Source organism: Platichthys flesus, chromosome 20 (genome assembly GCF_949316205.1).
Source record: "Platichthys flesus chromosome 20, fPlaFle2.1, whole genome shotgun sequence".
In the NCBI taxonomy this organism is placed as follows: Eukaryota; Metazoa; Chordata; class Actinopteri; order Pleuronectiformes; family Pleuronectidae; genus Platichthys; species Platichthys flesus.
In genome coordinates this window covers 19,384,782-19,410,789 of record NC_084964.1, presented here as the reverse complement: position 1 = coordinate 19,410,789, position 26,008 = coordinate 19,384,782, and the positions used below count along the sequence as shown (strand labels likewise).

The window sequence follows — 26,008 nt, the reverse complement described above, 5'->3', positions numbered from 1 at the left end:
TCAATCTCTGATGTAAAGGATGTTATAAAGCTCTAAATCAGTATCTTATACAACAATCCAATGATGTTTAATGACTTTTCTATAATTAATAATGTTTTGTTTACACTTCTTACTTGTTCTACTGCCCCCCAGTGGCCGTACATCAAAGAACGCAGCTTTAACACTATTATTAACATTGTGGAATAAATGAAGTGTTGTGAAAACGCCCAGCACCACAGATTGTGAGTCACCGGTGTCACTACACGCCTCAGTCGCCAGTAACGATATCATGATTCATGATTCATGATTCAAGAAAGACACAAAACCATGGGAGACATGAGCTCAGAGTTATTTCACTGATTTACACGTGTGCATGGATTATTTCACAATAAGAGCATGTGCCACGCTGCGGTTTGTTGTGGTAACACGTGTCGTTGTTGTGTTTGTGTTACGGGACGAAGGTGACGACGCGTCCGTCAGAGAAGCGACAGCAGCGACAGGAGAGAATGTGGTTTCACCTCCTGGAGGAGACGCACAGATAACAGATGATTCAGTGAGTGACAGCTGAGGAGGAATGAGCCCGATTCAGTTTCACCCGTTTCCACAGAGAACAGAAACCGACTCAGGTTGATATCTCAATAACTTCATATATTATCATCTACCGGAGTTTTTTTGATGGACCACATGACAGCATGTCTGCAGTAAAGATCGAACACCCCGTCTCCTCCATGTAAGTGGATGGGACCAAATTAAAAAGGGCTTCATTTCTGGTTACTGGGAGCAGGTGGAGACCCGTCGTCCATCTTTATTTACAGCCTATGGTTTTTATGGTAAGGGCCAAAAGCTCACTAGTATAGAAACCAGTATAGTTGAGGCTACATAGTAAAAATAGAACGACTATGACTAAGGAAACCACGAAGGCCAAATTCCACGATCTGGTCTAAAGAGGATTTGCATCACCTGCTCGCCCCCCCCCCCCTTATTCTTCTCTCTTTCCATTTTCACCGGTCACACCTTATTTCTCATTTGAGGGAATTCAACACCTGATCAATTGAAAATGAGAAATATCTCCTGCAGATGAAGCAACACTTTGCCTCTGGCTTCTCTCAGCTCCTCTGGGATCTGTAACCTGTGATAGGGAGCTACACACACATACACACACAGACACACACAGACACACACACACATAGCCCTGTAACACCTAACCTAATTAAAATCAGATAGAGGACTTCCGGTGGTGACGATGTAGGAGAAAGCCGCTCGAAAGAGGTCTCCCGGTTGAACTATTAATATTTACCTGTAAGTACCACAATTGATTCGGGAAAGTGAACGATAACAGTTATAACTTCGACACAGCCGTGAAATGAGTGGTTCTAAATCTAAAGCGAGCAGTACACCGAGCTGTCCAGTTACTCGCGGCGGTGCCGCTACGGTAGCTAGCAAACTTGCTAAAATGGCATCCACGAGCCCTGATGCTGGCAGCAGACCTGGTGTCGTCGAAGACGCACCGGACATTTTTTCAATGAGCCAGCTGGTTTCTGAACTAGAGAAGCAACGAGCCTCGCTTCGGGAAGACATGTCTGTGTTAATCCAGGAGTCCGTTAAACCCTTACAAACTTCAGTGGACGCACTTCGTGAGACGGTGAATCACTTTAATGGTCGCCTCGCCGCTACAGAGTCCCTGGCCGGGGACAACTTTGAGCGCATAACGGGCGCGGAGAACACAGTGAAGATACTGCAGGCCCAGAACAAGTCTCTTCAAGACCGCCTCGACGATCTGGAAAACAGGTCCCGTAGAGTCAACCTCAGGATTATTAATATTCCTGAGGGCAGTGAAAAGGGCCAGGACCCGATCGAGTTCGTGTCTAATCTGCTGATGGAAAACCTCGGCCCCGACGTCCTTTCCAAACCTCCGGAGCTCGAGAGAGCGCACCGCTCCCTAGCTCCTAAACCCGGACCGGGAGGCAGACCCAGGCCCTTTGTCATATGCTTTCATCGTTTTCAGGAGAGGGAGAAAGTGCTTCGTTGGGCCAGACAACACGAGCTTAAGTGCGGCGAAACAGCGTTGCGGGTGTACCCAGATGTCAGCGCCATCACTGCGAAGAAGCGAGCCGCTTTCAACAAAATCAAGCAAGCCCTCTACCAGAAAGGCGTGAAGTTCAGGCTTCTCTTTCCTGCTCGCCTGCAAGTATCATATGAGGATGAGGTGTTCACTTTCGAGGCTCCGGAGGACGCGCACGCATTTTACAAGGAGCGGGTGATGGACAGAAAGTAAAACACATCAGGATATCCCTGGCTGCTGCCCACATTGGTGAGTTTTACCCCCAGCTGTGTTGATGATACTGTGTGCTCCTGCCGTGCGGACTTCTTCAACCAGCGTCATGGTAACCATGGAAACGGGTAGACACGTGAGCTGTGTTTACAGTCTGCCCTTATCGTACTGCAGGAGCGATGTGGATTTTCGTACTTTGCTTTGCCTTGTTGGGGACTCAGTTTACTTACAAATGTACAGTGTGGATGCCATATGTTATGTTGTCAACATCTTTTTTGTTCTGATTATGATGGCAAACATGTTAAGTTGGTTTTGATAAGACCTTAGTCTGGCTGATGTGCCTCTGAAGTGCTCTTAATTACTTATAACAGGCGTTGCTTTTTTCAAACTTATAGACGGCCTGTCTACTTTAGTTAAATGTGAGGTGAGGACTAAATTTAATTTGGTCTTCTGTAAACATGTTGTTCTTTCAAAACGTGGTGTATGTGTTAAATATTCAACGGGATGACCTCTTGAACAAGAGAGGGTTATGGAAGCTGAAAGTGTTATCCTGTCGGGATTGAAGATGTGGTGGCATCTGGTTTGTATAAGGGATTGTGGGGTGGGAGGGTTGTGGAGGGATTCTTTGAGGGGTTTTTTTTTGTTGTTGGTTTGTTCTGGTTGTGTGTTTCTGTTTTGTTTTCCCCCTTTTCCTTTGGCTCAGTGGTCACGTCAGGCCTGGGAGAATCATAGCTCCTCATTTTTTATGTCATGGTGACTCACGGTAAGAAGCTTCGTCTTATCTCCTGGAATCTGAAGGGTGTCAACCAGCCTATTAAACGTAATAAGGTAATGACTCATTTAAAACAACTTGGAGGTGATATTTTCTTTTTACAAGAAACTCACCTCCGCACTTCTGATGTTAAGAGTATCAAGCGGCCATGGATAAGGGATGTATTTCACTCTAAATTCCCAGTAAGGGCGAGAGGTGCGGCTATCCTTATAAACAAAAATGTTCCGTTTGAACTGTCAAACTCCATTGAAGACTCCAATGGTCGATTTGTAATTATTTCTGGTAGACTGTGTGGCACGCCTGTGGTCATGGCCTGTATTTATGCACCGACATGGGATGATGATAAATTTATTTCAAGTTTTTTCTCCTCCCTCCCTAAAGTTGATGATCACTACTTAATTATTGGAGGCGATTTCAATTTAATTCAGGACCCCTCCCTAGACAGGTCTTCCTCTAGTCCTCAGGCGCTATCCAAGTCAGCTAAAGTCCTTGACACACATAAAATCAGTTTAGGCTTATTTGACCCATGGAGGGCTACTTCCCATTCGGACAAAGCTTATTCTTTTTTTTCACATGTTCATCATTCATATTCTCGGATAGACTTTTTTCTTTTGGATAATTATTTTTTATCAGAGATCCACTCTTGTGAGTACCATAGTATTGTTATCTCAGACCACGCCCCTGTATCGGTGGATATTGGCTTTCCTAGTCTCGTCCCTCCCTCCAGGCAGTGGAGACTTAACTCTTCTCTGCTAGCCCAAGCCTCCTTTAAAGATTTTCTTCACACTCAGGTCTCCTTGTTCTTTGATACTAATGATTCTCCAGAGATATCTAGACGTATTCTATGGGAGGCCTTCAAGGCGTTTATGCGTGGGCAGATTATATCATATGTCTCAACCTTAAAGAAAGCAGAAAGGGCAGAGTTTGAGGCAATCACCAAAGAGATATTTAAAATTGATAATTTGTATGCTGCGGCTCCTACCCCTGCTCTTTACAAAGAACGCCTTCAGCTCCAGTCCAAATTTGAGTTAATATCCACTTGTAAAACTCAGAAACAGTTATTTCTTGCTAAACAACGCTTCTTTGAGTCTGGGGATAAAGCGGGAAGACTACTAGCACATCAGGCGCGCACAGCTACACTATCCAGGTTGATCCCTCAGATTAAGTCTGCGTCAGGTGACGTCACCTCAGACCCCACAGAAATTAATAAATCATTTTGTTCTTTCTACTCTAACCTCTATTCCTCCCAATGTCCTCCGACTGTTTGGGATGGAGTTAACTCACTTGATAAGATTGTTTTCCCTAAAATAAATGAAGATTTGGGTAGGGAGCTGGGGAGTCCAGTCTCTACCAGAGAGGTTCAGGAAGCAATTATGTCACTCCAGAATGGTAAAACTCCGGGCCCTGATGGGTTCACGGTTGAGTTTTTTAAGTTATTCTCTGCCGTCATTGCACCTGCCCTCCAGAGAATGTATAATGAGTCCTTTGTTGAGGGCCGACTGCCTCCTACCCTGTCGGAGGCCACTATTTCTCTTCTGCTTAAGAGTGATAAGGACCCTCTTTTGTGTGGTAGCTATAGGCCCATTTCTCTGTTGAATGTTGATTTAAAAATCCTGTCAAAGATCTTAGCCCAACGCCTACAACGGGTCCTGTCATGTATAATATCAACCGATCAAACGGGTTTCATGCTTGGTAGGCACTCGTTTCATAACACAAGGAGGCTTTTAAATATCATTGGTTCTCCTGGTTCAGGCGTTCCGGAAGTGGTTATTTCACTGGACGCAGAGAAGGCCTTCGACAGGGTGGAGTGGAGCTTCCTTTTTTTTGTTTTGCAGAAATTTGGTTTCAATCTGGAATTTATATCTTGGATTAAATTGCTTTATGCCAGCCCAGTTGCCTCTGTCCACACAAACGGAATCCAGTCTGTTCCATTTCCCCTTTATCGAGGAACCAGACAGGGCTGCCCTCTTTCCCCCCTCCTATTTGCCATAGCTATTGAACCCCTGGCCATTTGGCTACGCCAGGAGGATGGGTTTGAGGGCATCATTAGAGCTGGGAAAGTTCACAAATTATCGTTGTATGCCGATGACCTCCTCTTATACATGTCTAATCCAGCTGTCTCTCTCCCTGTGGTTCTAGATATCTTTGACAAATTTGGGTCCTATTCAGGTTATAAACTTAATATCCACAAGAGTGAAGTTCTTCCCATTAATTCTGCATCAAAAAATATAACTCAGTCCTTATTCCCTTTCAAACATGCTACAGGTGGATTTAAATATCTGGGGGTGCATATTACTGATTCAATGAGTCATCTTTTCTCTAAAAATTTCTCTCCTCTAGTTGAGAAATGTAAACTAGATTTTGTCAGATGGTCTGGTCTTCCACTATCCCTTGTGGGTCGAGTTAATTTGGTTAAGATGGTTGTTTTACCAAAGTTTTTATATCTTTTTTCACATATCCCTGTCCTTATTAAAAAGTCCTTTTTTAGCTCGCTCGACCAACTGATAGGCTCTTTCCTCTGGAGCAATAAAAATCCACGTATCAGAAAGTCAGTGCTACAGCTCCCGAAGGCTCTCGGTGGCTTAGCTTTGCCAAATTTCCGACACTATTACTGGTCCTGTAATATTTATAAACTTTTATACTGGATTAATAACACAGCAGATGACCAGTGCCCCGTGTGGGTGGATATGGAACTTGCATCTTCCAAGCTCTCTCTTCATTCCCTGGTTTGCTCCCAGCTCCCTCTAACTGCCACCAACTTTACCTCCAATCCAGTGGTAACTAACTCTGTTAGAATCTGGATTCAAATGAGGAAGAACCTAGGCCTTCATAGGGGCTCAGACCTCTCTCCAATTACTAACAATCACCTATTTCCGCCTTCTTGCACTGACTTGACCTTTCGGACGTGGTTCAACAAAGGGATAACAAAATTTAAGGACCTTTACAACCAAGGGACTTTTATGTCGTTTTTAGAGCTCTCAAGAAAATTCGACCTGCCTAATTCCCATCTATTTCGTTTTTTTCAGACAAGGCATTTTGTTCAGAATCAGAACCCCAAATTCCCCAGTCGTCCTCCAGAAACATTGATTGATTCAATACTGGCTCTTGATCCCGGACAAAAGCGACTAATTTCTAGCATTTACAGCCTTATCAACTCTTCTCTCGATAGCCCAGCATCAGGCCCCAAGTATTCTTGGGAGCAAGAGCTTGGAGTCACACTACCTGATGATTATTGGGAACAAGTATTACGGTTGGTTCATTCCTCTTCAATCTGTGCAAGGCATGGCCTCCTACAATGTAAAGTAGTGCACAAAGTTCACTACACTAACTTGCGGCTATCTCGAATTTATCCCAATATAACTGACTCCTGTAACAGGTGCAAACAATCCCCAGCAGATCATTCTCATATGTTCTGGTCCTGTCCCGGGCTTGCCACATTCTGGTCTGAAATCTTTAAAACTCTTAGCACAGCATATAACACTACCATCTCTCCTCAACCTCTCTTGGCTTTGTTTGGGGTCCCCCTACAGCCTTTTGCCTCTAGAGTTATACAGAATGTCCTTGCCTTTACCACCCTGTTGGCCAGACGCCTAATACTCTTTAAATGGAAACACCCTCAACCCCCATCTCACAGTAGGTGGGTTGAAGAAGTTTTACTGTTCATGAGTCTTGAAAAGCTAAGATTTTCCCTGAATGGTTGCTTAAATTCATTTGACAAGACTTGGAGACCTCTCTTAAGTCATATTGAGTCTTTGACATCTCTGAGTTATGGTGATGACTGAGCCTCCCCCTCCCCCCCATTTATTTTATTTTTAATTTTATTTTTTTACCCTTTAATTATTTATTTTATTTTATTTTATTTATTTATTTATGTATTTTTATATTTGGTTGTTTTTTCGTGTTTATAGGTTTGTTATGGGTGCTGGGGATGGGAAAGTGGGAGGGATAAAAAGATGGGAAAAAATGTAAGATGGAAGTATTCCCTGTTATATTGTTGTATCTTGTGAAACTACTTCCAATAAACAAAAATATAAAAAAAAAAAAAAAAAAAAAAAAAATCAGATAGAGAGAGAGAGAGGGGGGGGGGGGGGGGTATTCAAGGCCTCACTTCCTCGTTGCGACCCACATTCCACATTCTGTGCCGGTGAAATATTCATGTGTGTTATCGCTGCCGATCAGGATGGAGCTCTGGTTGTGTGTGGCGGCATCAGGCCACACTGAATATTTCACAGAAGAAAGCAGAAAAACAAACAACATGTCCGTCGTGTTCCTCTGGGTTCTTCCTCTGCTTCGCCACGCTCTCAGATTCCAGAGCGACGGCGTTAAACATGCACGCTTCACACCGATGCACATCTCATCAGGAGAGAGAGAATGAGGCTGACGCAGGAGGACGAGGGGGGGGGGGGGGGGGATGAAGCACAGAGGTGAGAGAAAATCAGCGTTGGAAGAAACAACCCAGAATCCTTCAGTGGCTCCATTCCTCTGCCGAGCTGGACGTGATCTGTGTTTTCAAAATGTCATCAGTGATTTCATCAGGCATCGTACGGCTCTCCGACCGGGCAGCAGCTGCCTTCAGAGGACAGGCCCTCAGGCTGCAGACACACACACACACACACACACACACACACACACACACACTCACTAATATGCTTCAACACTGGAGCAACATGAGACAAAAGCCGAGGTGAGGCTACTCGAGAGCAGCGACTGTTCTGCAGCTCAGTGGAAACGAGGAGCTGGAGGAACAAGAAGGAAACTGTGCGTTAGTGTCGGGAGGAGACGCACAGGAGAAGGTCTGCTGCTCCACATGCAGCATGAGGAGCACCTGCTACGTCAGCTCAGAGCATATGTTGCTCCTCTCAGCTACAAGTCGTTCAGGGAGCGTCTCTGCAGGACGACGTGTTTCACACCAGAGGAAGAATCGACACGACAAGTGCAGCTGATGAATTAAATACGCAGCTAGAGACGGAACATACGCACATTAAGACAATAAATCACAAAGAGGAAGGAAGATATAAACAAGGGGAAGTAAGATAAATAAATATATATATACTGGGATGGAAATTTATTACAATTCCTGATTGTGCCCCCTTAAATTCAGCTTTGACAATAAACAAGGCTCCCGGGATGTTTGACTATCAGACTGCAGCCTTCCACTGTGATGAATGTTTGACAGCATGGAGCCAGACAGACGAGTTGAACACATCCCCATGCCACTGTCTTGTTTACCTTCACACTCTAATGTTCTCAGTCGTTTCTCTAATTTTAGCTTCAAAGCTGCAGAGGAAACCGACGTGTCTGTGAACCTCTCGTCCACAGTGACGGAGCTAATCGCTTTTCACAGTGTTACATAAAGGACTTGTTGCATTTATACGTGTTCATCACAGCCTCAGTCAGCTGCTGAAATCCACCCTGAGACGGGAGGAGAGGCGAGGGAGGAGGGAGGAGGAGGGAGGGAGGAGGGAGGAGGGGAAGCCTTTGTGAGTCACCGCCTGCATCATTTACCTCCCAGCTGCCTGGACACCGAGGAGGTGGAGAAACTCCAGGAATCACTTTAACTTGGGCTCTGGATGAATGACATCACTGCTGCACGACTCCAACTCAGCTTCCAGCTTCTGATCTGATTTGGTTCTCGCTGCTTCCACAGAGTCTGTCCTCGATTACGGGTCAGGCTTTTCAAACACGGGTGGACTGACTCCTCACTCCTTCCCAGCAGGAGTTTCTGTTCTTTCTTCCACATCGTGACTCGTGTTGGTCGTCGCTCGCTTGTTCAGTCATTTGTTTAAAGACTGATTTTATTTCAGGTCTCAATGAAAAACCCATCGTGCAAAAATGCAAAGTTGTCTTTGTGTTTCAGGACTTTTCCTCTGAGGCTCCACGCTGACGTCTCGCTGAGCAGCCGTCTGATAAACGGGGAACATCCCACTCACTCGTCTCGACCAGCAGCCTCGAGGTCGTCCCACATCAGTAATGAGCGAAGGCCTCAGTGGAGCAGCTGTCATGTTCGCAGGGAGACCTCGAGGCCGGCGTGGGACGACACAGGGAGACGGTGGATCAGCTCAACCGACGCTGTCACAGACACAAAAGAACAAGAGGTGCTGACACTGAACCTCTGAGCAAGACGTACAGCACACTCCGTATCTTTGACCCCCGGGTCAATCAGGCAGGAGCAACAGATCTGTCCGTCCTGAGGTGAGGAGGAAGGTCAAGGGTCAAGAGTCAGGTCAAGAGGTAAAAAAAACGAGAATTTACTAAAGCATCTGTGACGTCAGAGCAAAACAAAGACGGCCATGAAAGAAATAAAACAAAATGCAGCCGCAATATTTCAGCAATTAGCCCTCTAACAAAGCTTAAAAACATTAAAGTTGATTTCTTAATTAGAGTTATTACTGGAAACGGTTCACACCAGAGGAAAGAAGAAATAAAAAAACATCCCACGGAACACACAGACAAATTAACAATAAGAAATTCTGTCCTGAGGCATTTACACAGTAAAATTCCCTGAAACGACCGGATCTCTTTATCACAGTCACACAGAATGAGGCTGATTATTCATGATCCTCTCTCCAGAACTGATCTCAGTCCACCGAGCCGCCCCGGGGAGATACGCCTCCCACTCTGAAAAACCTCCGGAGCAACACGTGGTGAAAGTATTTTCTGATCTGACTCAGCAGAATCACATCATTTGTCTGTTTCCTTCCAAAGCTGCTGGAGATCAACGCTTTGGAATCCACTGGTCCACAGGGTCGAGGATTTGTTTTTGAAAGTCCACTGACGATATCATCTGTGACTCCAGGACCAATGTGGCTCATTGAATCACAATAACCAACAAATGACACGTTAACAACAGTTCCACTGTTTGAATCCTGTCTCTCAGAAATGAAAAGGTCTAAACTCGTCTCCTGTTCACAGGATCGTGAAGTCTGACGTGGTTTCCCTGCAGAGGAGTCGCTGAGCCTCCTGGAGTCAGTACTTTAGGAGCTACCTCTATGACTCAGCTGCTGCCAAACCACACGTGTGTTTAAATTATGCAACGCAGACAATGCAATGGTTGTTTTTTTTTCAGGATTCTGCACTGGAGTGAGGAGAAAAGCCTGTAATGTGCAGATCCACTGAGAATCAACAATCTGCCGCCTTCTGCAGCTTCTAGTTCCAGAGAAGAGTTGTCTCTTCAGTCCAGAGATACAGTTTCATCTGTTAAACCTGGGATTCAGGGGACTGGAGCCCAGAGGAGAGACAGCATCATTTGGAGAAATTATGTTTTCTGATATTTTCACAGATTTCCCAGGATGTTATTGAATAAGGCCTGTTTGTGAGATTGAATCTTATGAGACTGTTGGGCCTTGGTTTTCTTCTACTTCCCTTCATCTGTTTATTATTCAGTTCTTTGGTCCCTTTGGTTTTATAAATAAACTTAACTTCTCCATGCAAATCTTCTTAAAACAGAAAATGCAGAAGCCAAGTCCTGAGAGTTTCTCCACATTTGATTCTCCTTTTCTGTCGCTCTGTCAATGACTTTGATAAATAGTTACTTCATAGCATCTATGAAATAGGATCTGTACATTGTAATGTGATGTAATTTAAGAAGAAATGTAGTTTCCTCCCAAAACTGATGTTATAAAACTAACACGTCACCAGACAAGAACGCAGGATGACACCAAACCCAGATAAAGGTTTTACTTCTTCAACAAGTCGTGCACAGAAACAGTGACGTGGTTACGGTTGGAGTGAGAATGTGATTAAACCAAAAACAATGGCCTCATCCTCCTCTCCTGTTTCTCCTCTATGATGCAGCTTGGCAACTATTCACATCATATAATAATCAAACAATCAAACTAAATACTGTTTTGTGTTTGGAACTATAATCAAGCAAAAACGTTTTCAGATGGTAACTGTTAGAGGAAAGACAGTTGGTATTTGAGTTTGAATAAGAGGAAGCTGATCCACATCCAAACTGAGGATTTCTGTGTTTGTCCCAGTTTCTCCAGTTTACTGGTTTAGTTCAACAGCAGCAAAACCCATTTGCATTTAGTTTGAGGACAATCACCACCGAGCTCGACGCTGGGCCCAAAATAACGTTTTATTTTGGACGGCTGCTGTGGTTCGGGCTGAAAAGCTCATGGAGCTCATGAGCAGCGAGAGTCGTGTCTCCTGCATGAGGAGGAAACACAATCAGCTGCAGCCGGCACAGTGTCTCATAGATGAGGAAGAGATCAGGTTAATAACACACTCTCATGAAAAAGTCCTTCAAGAGGTCAAAGTAAAATCAGCCAAATGTATTTGAAGCATGAAAAAGAAAAGGACTCGATGCTTCTACGAGTGTTAGACTATTATCTATCACGTTCACAGGCTGTAAATAAAGATGGTCGACGTGTCTCCACTTCCTCCCACTGGACTGAGGACGAATCATCTCAGATATGAAAGGTCTGTGCATCGTGGTTCAACCAATCACGAGTCGGTCTGAGCTGTCAATCATAAAGTTCATCCTGTTTTTAGAGCATAAATAACTAATAAGCCCTTGAGCAAACATCAGTGTGATAAGAACGACCTGAAATTACTGTTATTTTAAAGTTAGATATGATAAGATAAGATATTTCTTTATTTATGTTAGAGGGCAGTCAGAATTAATAGTTAAGTAAATAAGTAATATTTAAAGATTTAATCATAAGGAGCTGTAAAATAAAAGAAATGGAATTAAAACTATTATACAGAGTGAGAACATTCAGTGGAATGGATTGAATTAATCTGATGATTATTTTCCGTTTGGTTTTTAATTTCTCACGTTGCCCTCTTGACCTCTGCCCCTCGTCTCACACCGACACTGAGGCGGTGACACCTGAGCAACGGGGGTTCGAGTCCTCATTAAAGTTTAACAGACGTGGAGCGGTGGTCAGGAGGCAGCAGGTACAGTAGAAGAAGGAGGAGTCGTGGCCACACCTTCAGCTCGGGGCTTCTCCTCTGACTCTGGGAATTAATTCTCTCATATTTGGGTGAGTTCAGATCATGTTCTTATGTGTAACCCTGTTTTCAGACGTGACCTAGAGTCCAAAGAAGTTTTGTCTTTCCCCTCACGGCCCGGACACAGAAGTCGGACTCGATGTGTTTCCTCCTGGCAGCTCGGCTCTGACAGCTCTGAATGAGACGTCACTCAGGCTCCCAATTAGTGTCCATTACAAGAGAAACAATATACGACTGGAGCTCTGGGAGCATAGCTGCCCCTCCACCAAACCCCCCCATCCATCCCAGCCTCGTGATGTCATTTCCTGTTCCAGGTTCCAGCTGAGGGTGTTTACTGGTCCTCAGAGGCTGTGGCATGTTTTGCAGTGAGGTGGGAGCTGAGCTAATGTTTCCAGGACGAGTCACAGGATGAAGGTGGAGGCCGGTTGAAGTCAGCCACGACAGAACCGAGAGACCCTGGTAGCCACAGTAACATGGGTGTGTTGCAGCAGTGGTCACACACACACACACACAAACACACACACACACACACACACACACATGGATGGTGGGGAAATACCAACTGGGTTTGTGTGCAGCTCGTCATTCATGTCGACAGTTATTCTTGTTTTCTGCTGCAGCTCTGACGTCCAGAGGAACATGGAGCTTCCAAAAACCTTTCCCTGTTACAACATGTCCACAGAAGTCGGTTCCTGTGTTCATCAGATTGATAAAAGTCACATTTTTTGGAAAGACAAAGTAAAAAATCTCTCACTTTTCCTCCAGATGATAAAATTTCTTTAGACTTTAAAATGCTTCAAGCTCGAGAGGTGACTTGGTTGTAGATCTGATCCTCCGCAGCTGTTTTAACTCTGTTTCAATCGAATTTCAATTTCAGCCAATTTCTAAATATTCCCCCCGTGTTTGTATATTTCTACATAATAAATATACAATATTATTATACATAATAACATTGTTGAAGTCAAGATTCCAAAGATATTCACTTTACAATGACAGGGAGCAAATCCTCTCATCTGACAACCAGCAACTAACTAATGAAATGTAAACGTGAACATCAAGACTCTCACAGGAGATGATGTTGTCTCAGCTTCTCCTTGTACAGGGCCAGATAACAGAGACACCTTCAAAGACATGAAGCTCTGGAATAGATGCTCCTGCACTGAGCTCATACAAACATCTAGTGGGAGAAGTAGGTCTCTTGTGTTGAAGATGCACGGCACAGAAACACGAGCCAACAGAGAGAATCCACTAAGAGGCTTGATGTGGTTTTACAATCTGCTCTGGGTCTGTGGGTCACGAGCAGCCAGGGAGTTAAGAACACAGCAGCTGGGACGTTTCTCACCACTGACCTGAAAGTGTTTAGGAAAGACACTCGTCTGTGAATCATCTGAAGCCTTGAACGACTTCCCTGAGAAAGACAAAGCAGCTGCTGTCAATCAAATCTACGTGAACGGTGCAAAGCCTCCGATGCTAAAGATGTAAAACCAGTTGAATAACAGGCAGCTTCCGACTTTCTGTATTAGCAGAACTCTTCTTCCAGAGTCGCTGCCGGCAGCAGCAGATGAAGAGGAGGAGGAGGTTTGGCATCTGTCGGTCGCCTCCTCAGTGACTCTGCAACAAACCGGAGCAGCGTCTCCATCATCACACTCCAGTGGCTTCCATAACGCTCCACTGGCAGTGACGTCTCCCCCAGCGCCTCCCTCACGCTCACCCACCAACCCGACGTCCCAGAACAACAATGACAGACAAGTGAACGTTTTTGCTGTGACGCTTATTTTTTAAAATTCCTCTTTTAAACCCAAATCTGCTGCAAACCTCTGATTTCTCAAACAGGATCCAGATCTATGATTTCTCACAAAACCTCAAAGTGACAGTGACTCCATAACAGAACGGGTCAGATTCAAACTGCCGGCGGGAAATTCCCCATTAACCGACTCTCATCGTGATTAATGGGGGAAAATCGGACAGGAAGCCGAGTCCACACACACACTGACACACACACTAACACTATCTTTTTCACACATTATGCACAAATGTGTGTGTATCTCTCCTGGTAAACAGTAATACCTCTAATGATGCTCATAAGAAAAGCTTTCCCTCCCACAGCGAGTCAACACCCTGCAACACGTCCCTCTGTAGACATGGTGTCGTCCACATCAGGTCCTGTTAGCCCGACCTCTTCATCCCCCTCTCCCCCTCTCCCCCTCTCCCCCCCTCACCCTCTGCAGCTCCTGGAAGCCGCTGCACCGACCCGGCTTCATCAACACCGACCGCGAATCATTTCATTTTGCCACTGTTACCGCAGCCTCGCCATGAATACTGATTTTGTTCCTAATAAAGGGGAATCAATTATCAAACCCCAACGATGCTGCTGTAATTAACACACGCATGCACACGCACACATGCAGCACCGTGTCTGACAAATGGGTTTATTATCTTCCGGCTGAATGGTCCGGCAGTCGAGGAAGATTAAAAACACACACCAGAATAAATTAGGTCCAGTTCTATGGAGACATTTCTAATAAAAACAGGAGTTCTTCATTTGAACCGAAAACAGGAACCAAATCTCTGAGTTGATGAAGAGTCAGGACGGACACAGATAACGGACAGAGACTTCAGCTTTTTCTGTGGACTTTCACAAAAAGTCTAAGTTCAGCCTCTTTCAGTTTATTATCTTTCCTTCAAGACTCGTGATGATCAGCACGTCCAGTTTTCAGATATTTACAGATCTGAAGTCTCTGAGGGCTCTGGGCACGAAGCTTGATGATGCACATTCAAATAAGTTGTTGCAGAACTAACACATGTGGCCTGCAGTTTATTTTGTTCCACAAATCACAGCATGAGACGTCTTTAGCTTCCAGCTCCAGAAGATTAAACTGGGTCCCAGACTGGAGCCGGGGTCTGGGAGCGTGTCGGGGGGGGGGGGGACTGCAGGCGTCCGGCCTCCTCCCTCCTGCCAGGACCAACAAGCCGGGCCGGTGACACGGGTTCACCCACCAATCAGACGTTTGATTCACCAGGATATGGAAAAACTAATAATGGAGTCAGGAAGGCCATGCCTGCTTTTGTATTCTTTGCTACGATAAAACATTTACTCTCTTCAATAACCAAAGCTAACAGAAGATAATGGTTTGAGGAGTGAAATGGATGTTCAAGGAGAAGGCAGGCGTCTCTGGGGTCTTGTTCCCGGCAGCCTGAACGCGACACAGCGTTAATAAGAAACCATTTCCCTGCCTGTTGATGGAGATTAGAAATCCATCTTTTCTGTTTCCAGCTGCACTCCACCTTGACATCCATCAGCCTGCTTCACTAAACCTGGACTCACATCTACTTCCTGCTCTGTTGTGTTGTTTCTGTGCACAAACCGACGGGTCCAATAACCTCTCTCTCTTATCACCAACACAAATATGTATGAATGAGCAGAGGAGTTAAAAATACTCTGCAGAAGAAGAAGAAGTGACACGAGGCCAGAGGAGGATTACGCCCGGCCCCTTCCTGCCACAGCCTCTCGCTGCTCGGGGAGAGCTACACATTTTCATTCAGTGCCACAGTTTTATGCAGCATTACACAGGATTATGGTGCAGGCCGACTGTTTGCAGGATGAATTTAACTGCGTCTGAACCTCTCTTGACCTATATGGTTAACTGGAGCGATGCAGCAGTGTCCTCCTGCAGCGAGACGCTTCATTAGTCTGAGGATGCTCGTGTGCCTGCTCCCTGCAGGGGGAAGACAGATGGGCATTTTTAGAGGCTGGGAATGTTTCTCTGAGGGTAAAAAAAAAAGCAGAGAATATAAATATTTCCTTTTGCCATAATCAAATCACCAAATCAAATCCCCCGCACCGGAGAGAGAGCGGGACTGGAACAAACGAGCGAGACGCGGTTTCCTCCTGTGATGCAGCTAATGGACAAAAACAATACGAGTTGAATTAGATGTAAACGCTCATTAACGTGTTTGTCAACAACTCTGTCTCTGTTCGGAGGCCCTCACTGGAGGCTGGTGTATGAATAGATATTGAATGAGAGTAGTACCAGTTGGTGGTAATGGAGCTCTGCTGAGGCTTCACCAGTCCAATCCAATTCAATCAAGCTGCACCAAATCACACACACTCATAGATGTTGTGTGTCATTTGTCCAGATGCACGGCAAAATGTGAAGAGGGTCATTTCCCCACGCTGCCACCAGGTTTCATGGAAACCAGTTCTGTAGATTTGCCATTAAATCCCAGTGACATCAGGACACTATCATGGTTTCTTCAAAGCCTCACAACAAACCAGGTGACGCCGGCTGCCAAGGGCACGGAGAAGATATCACCAATTACCCGAGCGTCCGGCTGTCAGGCGCCGTGTCGGAGCCTCCTCCCTCTAAAGAGGACTAATTGCCCCGGCTGCTCTGCCTCTTACGATACAGGTTAGAGCTCATTACCGGGACGTTCCGCCCGGCTGGGCTCCGGTGCAGCCGCTCCGGCAGAGGAGGGGAAATAACCAAACACCTGGCCTCCGACAGGGACTCACAGGTTCCAGGCCCACAGATCATTGGCTGGTTTTTATCTTTTGAAAGTGCGTCGGAGCTCTCGTCCCTTCGAGTGGCAGCGAGGCAGAAGTCCTGTTCCACGGGGGGCGGGGGGGGGGGGGGGGGGGGGGGTACCTCCTGCTGAGTCCACAGCCTCAGCTGCAGTAACACCTCGCTCATTGATTTGTATCAGCGTGGGCGAGCGAGGTGCGAGACACACAATCCTCTCACAACAAACTGGCCACCGGCCTCTCGCAGCAGCGTGGTGCTTCACAACAAACCGACACACACACACACACACACACACACACAACGATGACTCGGCGTTACTGTTGTGCAACAATTACAAAAGGGTTAACCACCACTTGATCCAAATGGCCGAGGGTGTAGTGTTGACATTGACTCTCAGTTCTGAGTGAAGGGCGGGGCTGACAAACAGAAGGAGAAACTTGACAACACCTGTTTAGAGCCGAGCTGCAGCTTCACCGCTTCAACTCGAAAAGAGAACAAGAGGCACGAGGATCAGGATGGAACCCAGAGCCCGTCGAGCTACAGGAGCCCGGAGGGGTCATGAACTTTAATACCTTCACTTCAGAGATGATCAGACTCTAGATGAATCTGCATCACAGAGACGAACAGATAAATCACATGAACCAGAGAACGTTAATCTAAAGTGGTTCTAGGTTCACGTTCCACAGGAAGCTGCCTCCAGTCGGATTTACTGGATTAATCGCTCCTGCGTTCATCAGGCGTGACGTGTCATCATGTGATCTCCTCACACTCTACTACGACTCCGCAGCCCTGCTCCTCCTCCTCATCATCATCTTCTCCCTGCTCCTCCTCCTCATCACACACGTTTCTCCCTGCTCCTCATCATCATCTTCTCCCTGCTCCTCAACATCATCTTCTCCCTGCGCCTCCTCATCATCTCATCACACACGTTTCTCACTGCTCCTCATCATCATCTTCTCCCTGAGCCTCCTCATCATGTTCTCCCTGCTCCTCCTCATAATCAGAAATGTTTCTCACTGCTCCTCATCATCATCTTCTCCCTGCTCCTCCTCCTCATCACACACGTTTCTCACTGCTCCTCATCATGTTCTCCCTGCTCCTCCTCATAATCAGAAATGTTTCTCACTGCTCCTCATCATCATCTTCTCCCTGCTCCTCCTCCTCATCACACACGTTTCTCACTGCTCCTCATCATCATCTTCTCCCTGCTCCTCATCATCATGTTCTCCCTGCTCCTCCTCATAATCAGAAATGTTTCTCACTGCTCCTCATCATCATCTTCTCCCTGCTCCTCCTCCTCATCACACACGTTTCTCACTGCTCCTCATCATCATCTTCTCCCTGCTCCTCATCATCATGTTCTCCCTGCTCCTCCTCATAATCAGAAATGTTTCTCACTGCTCCTCATCATCATCTTCTCCCTGCTCCTCCTCCTCATCACACACGTTTCTCACTGCTCCTCATCATGTTCTCCCTGCTCCTCCTCATAATCAGAAATGTTTCTCACTGCTCCTCATCATCATCTTCTCCCTGCTCCTCCTCCTCATCACACACGTTTCTCACTGCTCCTCATCATCATCTTCTCCCTGCTCCTCATCATCATCTTCTCCCTGCTCCTCCTCATAATCAGAAATGTTTCTCACTGCTCCTCATCATCATCTTCTCCCTGCTCCTCCTCATCATCAGAAATGTTTCTCACTGCTCCTCATCATCATCTTCTCCCTGTGCCTCCTCATCATCTCATCACACACGTTTCTCACTGCTCCTCATCATCATCTTCTCCCTGAGCCTCCTCATCATGTTCTCCCTGCTCCTCCTCATAATCAGAAATGTTTCTCACTGCTCCTCATCATCATCTTCTCCCTGCTCCTCCTCATCATCAGAAATGTTTCTCCCTGCTCCTCCTCATCATCAGTATTTATCCCTGCTCCTTCTCACTACTCCTCCATATCAATGTTTCTCCCTGCTCCTCCTCCTCCCCCTCATCATCAGTGTTTCTCCCTGCTCCTCCTCACTGCTCCTCCTCATCAAAAATGTTTCTACCTCCTCATCCTCACTGCTCCTCCTCCTCATCAGACATGTTTCTCTCTGCTCCTCCTCATCATCAATGTTTCTCCCTGCTCCTCCTCCTCATCAGTATTTCTCCCTGCTCCTCCTCATCATCAATGTGTCTCCCTGCTCTTCCTCATCATCAATGTTTCTCCCTGCTCCTCCTCATCATCAATGTGTCTCCCTGCTCTTCCTCATCATCAATGTTTCTCCCTGCTCCTCCTCCTCATCAATGTTTCTGCCTGCTCCTCCTCCTCTTCCTCCTCATCAGTTTCTCCGTAATCCTCCTCACTGCTCCTCCTCCTCATCAGCCATCTTTCTCATCATCAATGTTACTCCTTGCTCCTCATCAGACATGTTACTCCCTGCTCCTCCTTATCAGACATCTTTCTCCCTGCTCCTCCTCACTCCTCCTCCTCCTACATCTCACTCTGCAGCTGTGACCCACACTGACCGTGGATCTGCTCATCCAGCAGCCGAGGGGCTGGAGGCTGGAGGCTGCAGCCGAGTGAGAGCCACTGCTCCCGGCTCCGGCCCACGCTCCCAGCCGGAGCCCGGGCCGGAGCAGGGGCCGCTGCTCCCCGGCTGTGTGCGCTGCATGTTCCGGCTCTTACCTGCCCACGCTCTGGTTGGCGAGCTGTCTCATCCGGTTGAACTGCTTCTTCATCTTGTGTTTTTCTGCGTCAGCACCGAGCGGTAGAGTCTTTCCACATTTCTTCCCCGGTGAATACGGTCGGATCTCCGGCGCTGGTCCGTGACACACGCGGGGCTTCAGGCGTCAAACATCCGCTCCGTGCACCGCGGCGGTCGGTGAGTTAATCCGCCGTCATGTCGCTGCGGAGGACGGTGAGTGTGTGTCCTCCGCTCCGGAGATGATGCTGGAGGAACCAGGGCTGACAGCTGGAGACACGACCCGCCGGTGCATCATGGGAAATGTAGTTCACACTAAACCACAGCGTTTACCCCTAATTACATGACTCTGGTTTTTCATGATCACTTTTGATATTCACAGTTTCACTCAGGGAACATGAATACATGTCTTTTAGCTTAAATATACATTATCTAAATATAAATATTGAAATGAAATACCAGAAGCACTACAATATCACTAATCTTCACGGTGTCAGAAGCAAGTTAAAATACAAAGATGCATGATTTTTAAAATACACGATATAGATCTCATGTTAAATATCAGATGCACCAATTTCCCAAAAAGTATGTGGCGTAAATATGAATCTAAAATATAAGAAGCACTGAAATCCAAAACAGTACGGTTTTTTGTATCCATATATATTTTAATAAAATATCAGAAGCACAAATCTCTCGGTGATGCGTTTAATGCTCTGCAGGTGAAATGTCATCTTTAGTACTCATTCACCAAAAGGGTCTATTTGTAGATTGCAATAAAAGGAAATATCAGTATCTAATATTCATAAGAACGATGTGTGTGAGCAAATGTCGTCCTCCAGTGTCTGAGAGAGAGAAGCTTACTGATAAAAAGCTGAAAATAAATAACAAGTGAAAACAGTTGTGAGCTTGTGTTGTTTATTTACTTCTGAAGAATCGGTCACTCTTTACCCCTGAAACTCCAGCTGTGTTTTGTGTTATAAGTGCATTTTAAATTGTATTTAATTGGGAAGAATACTATAGCTGCAGTTACACACGTCGGTCGCAGGTGGCAGTAGTGAGTCGAAGCCGGTGTTTTGAGGGGCGGCTGGAGAAGAAGAGGAAGAAGAAGAAGAAGAAGAAGTGTTGCTAATGGAGGTTACTTGTTGAACCTCATCACAGCGAAGCTTCACTGTCTCTCCAGCTCGTTTCTCTTCGTTTCCCTGAGTTCTCTCACGTTTCTCCGCTGAAGACTCGGCCGCTCCTCGGGCTGTACTGTTGACACAATGCGGGACCGGACCAAAGAGTTAGGAAACGTGAGTGTGGAAGTTCACGGCTAGCGGCTAGCAGCTAGCATTAGCCTGCTAACATGTTCGCTCCTGGAGTCGAGTTCCGGTCTTTCCCTTCACTGTCTGCTCCCCCACCCCCCCTCGACATGTCCCCCTGACAGCGTGAATCACATCCCGGGATTAAAATGTCCTCGTTCTGGGTTGTTAGCGTCTGAACTTAAGGTTCAGGGGCCGGTGGGTCCCAGCTTCCGCTGCCCCGGGACCGATGAGCCAGGCCGGGGAAGGGCAGGGCTGCTCCCGGTGTGTCCGGGCTGTTCCCACACACCGGCTGTGGACTGTTTAAGATAAGAGACAGTTAGTAGTAAACCGTGTCTTCTACACACGTCACACTTTCCCTGTTGATCTGCTGCTGATCCGTCACGTTAACGTAAAGTGGAGTTTGAGTGTGATCACGTTCCGGTGAATTCAGGTTTCAGTTTTGATTTAATAAACGGGAAGAAGAGTTCAGAGTCTTTAACTCGTGTAAACCTGAACTCGTCCACATCATGAGTCTGAGGATCTGTGTTCAGGTCTGCATGAAGCTGAGGAATCATCCAGCTGTGGTTTTATAAACAGGAAGGAGAGTTCACAAACCTCAACCAGTCTTTAACTGGTTTAAACTTCTCTGGGACAACTTAGTCCAGATCGACCAGGTCAGGTGTTGTAGGTTTATATCTAGACCGGGTCTGATGAGGTCCAGGTCCAGCTTCTCTGAAAGTCTGGTTCACATCTGACACGTGTTGTGTTTCTGAGCTGGTGAAAACACTATTAAGCCTTTAAAAGATAAGATACAGGTTTATAATCTTTCCTAACTTAGTTTTTGCTTGTTTTGTTATATTCTCATGTATTTTGTTTAGCACTTTGTAAACATGTTTAGATAAACTTGTATTATTATTTACAAATGTGAAACAGTGTCTCAAACAGTCAGCTTCCTAACATCCCTGTTAATCAGTGGGTTTTGGATCTGGACTGATTCATGGATCTATGATCGGTCGGATCCGAAGCAGACGTAGTTGTGGTGAAGCTCTGACTGGGTCTCCTCTTGGATGTTGTTCTTGCAGAAGGCCGAGGACTCGGAGGGAGAAAACGAGGACCGAGCTCTGATGATCAAACCTGGAACCTCTTCAGCCAAAGAGGAGAAGGAGAGCGAGGCCTTCTTCAAAAAGGTGACGTCTCTGAACACCACAGTTCACTCACAGGTCCCCCGGGGCACTGGTTACTGGTTACTGGGTACTGGTTACTTCGTCTTGTCCCTTCTCCAACATGTCGCTGTTTCAAGTCAAGTCATGTATTTTTATAAACAGTATATTTTAGAAGGTAAAGCTGAATTCCTTCAGTGTGACAGGGAGGAGGTGCAGTCGAGGAAAAGGTCACATGACCACAGTCTCGTCTGATCTGCGGCTTCCGGCTAAATTCAGTTTAGTCAACACAGAGTCTGTTAATCTGCCCTGATGATAAGAGCCGACACTATGTTCACATCAGTTCAAGCAAATAAGTTCTAAATGATTATTTGTCCAAAAAAAAATCGACATTATTCAATGTTTGTGGGTTAATTACCTCAAAAACTAAAAGTATGATTTATGAATCTAACTCTTGTAACTCGCTTCTCAATCTGTAGGTGCAAGAAATCCATGAGGGGCTGCAGAGTCTCCGGGAGAAGGTGTCGGAGCTGGAGAACAAACAGAAGACGGTGCTCGGTGAAGCGCTGCCCGTGGAGAGTGAGTCTTTTCACTCCGAGCTTCAGCCGGTTGAGGTTTGGGTCTGGACCCCACATACTGATCTGTCGGAGGAATAGAGCGACTTGAACAAAGCAGAACTTCTACAGGAGCAGAAACTAAACTCAAAGACACAGAAGCAACGATTTTCATGTTCACGGAATGTCTGAGTGAGTCCACGTTACTGAGTCTCCTGATTTCTCCTGGTTCAGGTATGAAGAAAGAGCTGCAGACTCTTCGAGACGAAATCAAAACGCTGGCGACTCAGATCACGAAAAGACTGAAGAGTGAGTATCGCTGAGTGGGACGTGAACCCAGGGTGAGGTTTTCTGTTTCCTTCACTCCAGATTCAATCATGTCTTCACAGGCATCGAATCCAAGAAGTCAGAGGAGGATGGAAAATATGTTCCCATAAACGTTCGGATGCAGCGAACACAGGTGAAGCTTTAACAGCCTTTTGAGTCTTGTGGCTTCTTGAGGATATAACTTAAATAATGTGTCATCTCGTCACATCTTAAAATATCAGAATTAAAGATTCTCAGCTGTTGTATACCTGCACAGAGGATTCACATAGCTGAAGAGTTTCCTTCTCCTTCCAGCACGGCGTCCTGTGTAAAGAGTTCGTGGACCTGATGGGACACTGTAACACCATCCAGGCCCAGTACCGAGACCGCAACGTGGAGCGGATCCAGAGGCAGCTGAGAATCAGTGAGAGCACAGACGTCCCCTCTACACTCTCTTTTCTTTCTTTGTCCCTTGCTCCTGTTTCCTGTCGGGCTGTGATTTGATTTCTCTCCCGTCCTGTCACATTAAATTAAAAAACTCCGCCCTGGTTTGTTTCCCTGTGCAGCCGGGAACGACGTGTCGGACACGGAGCTGGAGGTCATGCTGGAGAGTGGACAGACGGATGTTTTCACTCAAAACGTGAGTACATGTGACATTTACAGGCAAAAGGACGACAACCGTGTGTCCGTCGGCCTGGACGTCCCACATGTCCTCTTCCAGAGAAACACACATTCACAGTTTGTCGACTGCGTCCAGTGTCTCCAAATGACGCGTGTGAAACGATTTGCTCTGTTGTAGCTTCTCTAGTTGATCAAACTGGACGTCCCGTTGACATGTGGTAAGCATGAGAAGTCAAACCCTGTGCAGCTTGTAGACGTGTCCCTAGTGTCCCAGCAGCTCCAGGTCTGAAACGAGCAGGAGGCTTCTGTCCTAGATGAAAACCTGAGACCTCCTGACAGCTAACGGATATCTGCCCCGTGGCCGTGTACAGATCCTGATCGATGCTAAAGCTACGAAGCAGGCGCTGAACGACATCGAGTCACGACACGACGAGATCCTGAAGCTGGAGAGGAGCATCCGAGACCTGCACGACATGTTCCAGTACCTCGCCATGGAGGTGGAGGCCCAGGTAAAGCCAGGAGGAGAAAGTCCTTCAAGCTGTTTGACGTGGAATGAGAGAGTCCATGTGAGAAAATGTGGATTCTAACACGTGAGCGAGAACACAAACCTCTCATCATCTCCTTCCTGTTGTTGTAAGCGAATCTGAACCCGACGATCTGCTGCTGCTTCTTCACGTGAAACTCAAACTCCAGACACCGCTTCTGGAGTTCTCGTCTGAAAAGCTCTTCGGGTTCGTTCAGTCCTCTGATCCGGTTTGTTTTCCTTCTTCAGGGAGAGATGGTGAACCGGATCGAAAACAACATCAACCAGTCCACCAACTATGTGGAGAAGGCGAAGGAGAACACGCAGAAAGCCGTCACGTATCAGCAGAAAGCACGAAAGGTACGACGGGTTCCACTCACACTTCAACCTGCTGGGAAATACAAAGTGTACTGGTCCAGTCCTCCTCCCAGTGTTTGTCATAGTGCTGCAGGATTTGTTTTTCATAAACTGTAAATAAAGATGGACGACATGACTGCTCCCGATAGTGAAGTCGGGGTGTCTTGATCGCCCCCTGGTGGCTGGCTGCTAACACCTCCATGTTAGCGAATGGAAGATTTAAAAGTTGAAGAACACGTTAAATGTGTCTCAAAGCTGGTTTCCTAGTCGTCCATCTTGGTTCCCGCTCCCTGGCGTCTGATCTCTTTGTCTCTCGTCCTCTGCAGAAGAAGCTGTGGATCGCCATCTGTCTGGCCATCCTCGTCCTCATCTTAGTCATCACGCTGGTCAGCACCTTCGGCACCTAACCCTCGGCCGCGGGGGTCGAAGATCGTTTGGCAGAAGCACATTATTGGTTCACAACCCCCCACCCGCCCCCCCCCCCCCATGTAAATACACCGGCTAACAGGATGAACAGGATCGTTTGAACAGTGGATTTTCTCTGTCAATGTTTTTTTTTTTTATCCTCTCCCTCATTTAATCCTCGTCTTCCTTTAACCTTCCTGTCTTCCCATCGGCGCCCCCCACCCCCCCCGCCCCTGGACCACGGCGACGCAGACACCAGGAAAGATTTTGAACTTTTAGGTCAGAGCCACTTCCGCTCCGACATTAAAAAAAGAGGAACGTGTCCTTGAGGCACGACTGCAGTATTGAACCCTGACACTGGCGCTGAACGAACTGTACTCAGGAAAAATGTGCGATTGATTCTTGTTACGTTTCTTATTTCGAGGAAGAATTAGAGGTGTAAAAAAAAATTCTGTTTTAATAGAGTAAAGCTTCTTTGGTTTATAGCCTAATATAATTGTACATAATAATTTAGCGGAGGATTTAAGTCAAACTTTATGCAGATGATTTTTTTTAAACTTGAACAGTGTTTCAAACTGCCAACATGTGAGAAGTGTAAATGCAGAATTCTTTTAATTGAGAGATAACGGCTCCTTTAATCTCCCTCGAGGCCTCTCAGGCCACGCCCCCTTTTACTCGGCCAGTTTGTATTTATGATTTAAACGTTGTCGCGTCGGCTGCTACTTGAGAAGTTCAGTTGTTTTTATTTTCCTTTCCAAACTGTGCCTTCTCCTTAATGTCCAGCTGAGAATGTGATGTTGTGCACTAACATTGTGAAGAAGGGACAGAGCCGGTGATGAAACCCTCTATATCCACATCACAGCGTCACCCGAGTCCTGAACTCTCATCAGACTTTGTTTTGCTTCAGGTTTGTCACTTTGTGCCGCGTCTCCCATGATCCTTCAGGAGAAGTGACGAGAGCGGCGGCACGACGCGACAAATCAGGAACGAGAAAAAGACCAAAACTGTCTTTGGACGCTCTGTCCTCACGTCTCCTCTGGAGCCGGAGAACAGCAGCGACACACATCACATCCTTATTTTAATATAGATTGTTTTTAAAATAAAATATGCTCTATTATTCTGTGTCTTTAATCGTGTGTATCCTTCTCAGCTTTATTCCTCCTCACTGGCGACACCCAGTGGCAGGAGGCTCTGTGTTCAGGTTTCAAAGTCTCTTTCTTCTGAACAATACGAAATACATTTCATCAAATTTGGTCCAAATGTCGACCTGGATTCAAAGATGAATGGATTGTATTTTGATGGTTGAAGATCAAAGGTCAGTCACCTCACAAAACCCTTTTTCTACCTTGAGAACATTTCATAATATAAATTCCAGGGCCTTAAGTCTTTAATACTTTTACATGGGTCTTAATAATGTTATGCTCACAACCCACTTGAGACATTATCTTAAAGGTGAATGGTTAAGTACTCACTAACAAACGATTTGAGAAATCTCAGATCTTTGACTGGTGAGAATGAAAGTGTGTAAAGATTCTGGATCCGTGCCAACCTGGAGTTTCTCTTCTCATATAAAGTGTAAATATCTCTGGAACAAAAACCTTCAACACAATGAAAAA

At 46.1% G+C, this 26,008-nt stretch overlaps 2 protein-coding genes across 3 annotated transcripts in view; one reads left to right on the top strand and one right to left on the bottom strand.

Moving 5' to 3' along the window:
- LOC133976143 (rho GTPase-activating protein 44-like) overlaps window positions 1-19,384 on the bottom strand; it is a 43,595-nt gene extending 24,211 nt beyond the window's left edge. For both annotated transcript variants that reach the window (XM_062414260.1, XM_062414259.1), the window contains exon 1: window positions 19,168-19,384. In XM_062414260.1, coding sequence (XP_062270244.1) covers window positions 19,168-19,220 — 53 coding nt within the window. In that variant the 5' untranslated portion in view covers window positions 19,221-19,384. The remainder of the gene's footprint in view (window positions 1-19,167) is intronic.
- Window positions 19,385-20,275: 891 nt separating this feature from the next.
- Window positions 20,276-25,509, top strand: stx4 (syntaxin 4). The gene is made up of 10 exons (XM_062413961.1): window positions 20,276-20,475; window positions 21,549-21,653; window positions 22,106-22,205; window positions 22,415-22,489; window positions 22,570-22,640; window positions 22,802-22,910; window positions 23,053-23,126; window positions 23,479-23,616; window positions 23,880-23,990; window positions 24,314-25,509. Exons 1-10 carry the CDS (start codon window positions 20,446-20,448, stop codon window positions 24,392-24,394), a joined length of 894 nt encoding a protein of 297 aa, XP_062269945.1. The 5' UTR covers window positions 20,276-20,445; the 3' UTR covers window positions 24,395-25,509.
- The last annotated feature ends 499 nt before the right edge of the window (window positions 25,510-26,008 follow it).

Coding starts and splice junctions, on each gene's coding strand:
- stx4 (XM_062413961.1), top strand. CDS start 20,446: ATGCGGGACCGGACCAAAGAGTTAGGAAAC. Junction 22,206..22,414: donor TGAAGCGCTGCCCGTGGAGA/GTGAGTCTTTTC, acceptor CTCCTGGTTCAG/GTATGAAGAAAGAGCTGCAG. Junction 22,641..22,801: donor TTCGGATGCAGCGAACACAG/GTGAAGCTTTAA, acceptor TTCTCCTTCCAG/CACGGCGTCCTGTGTAAAGA.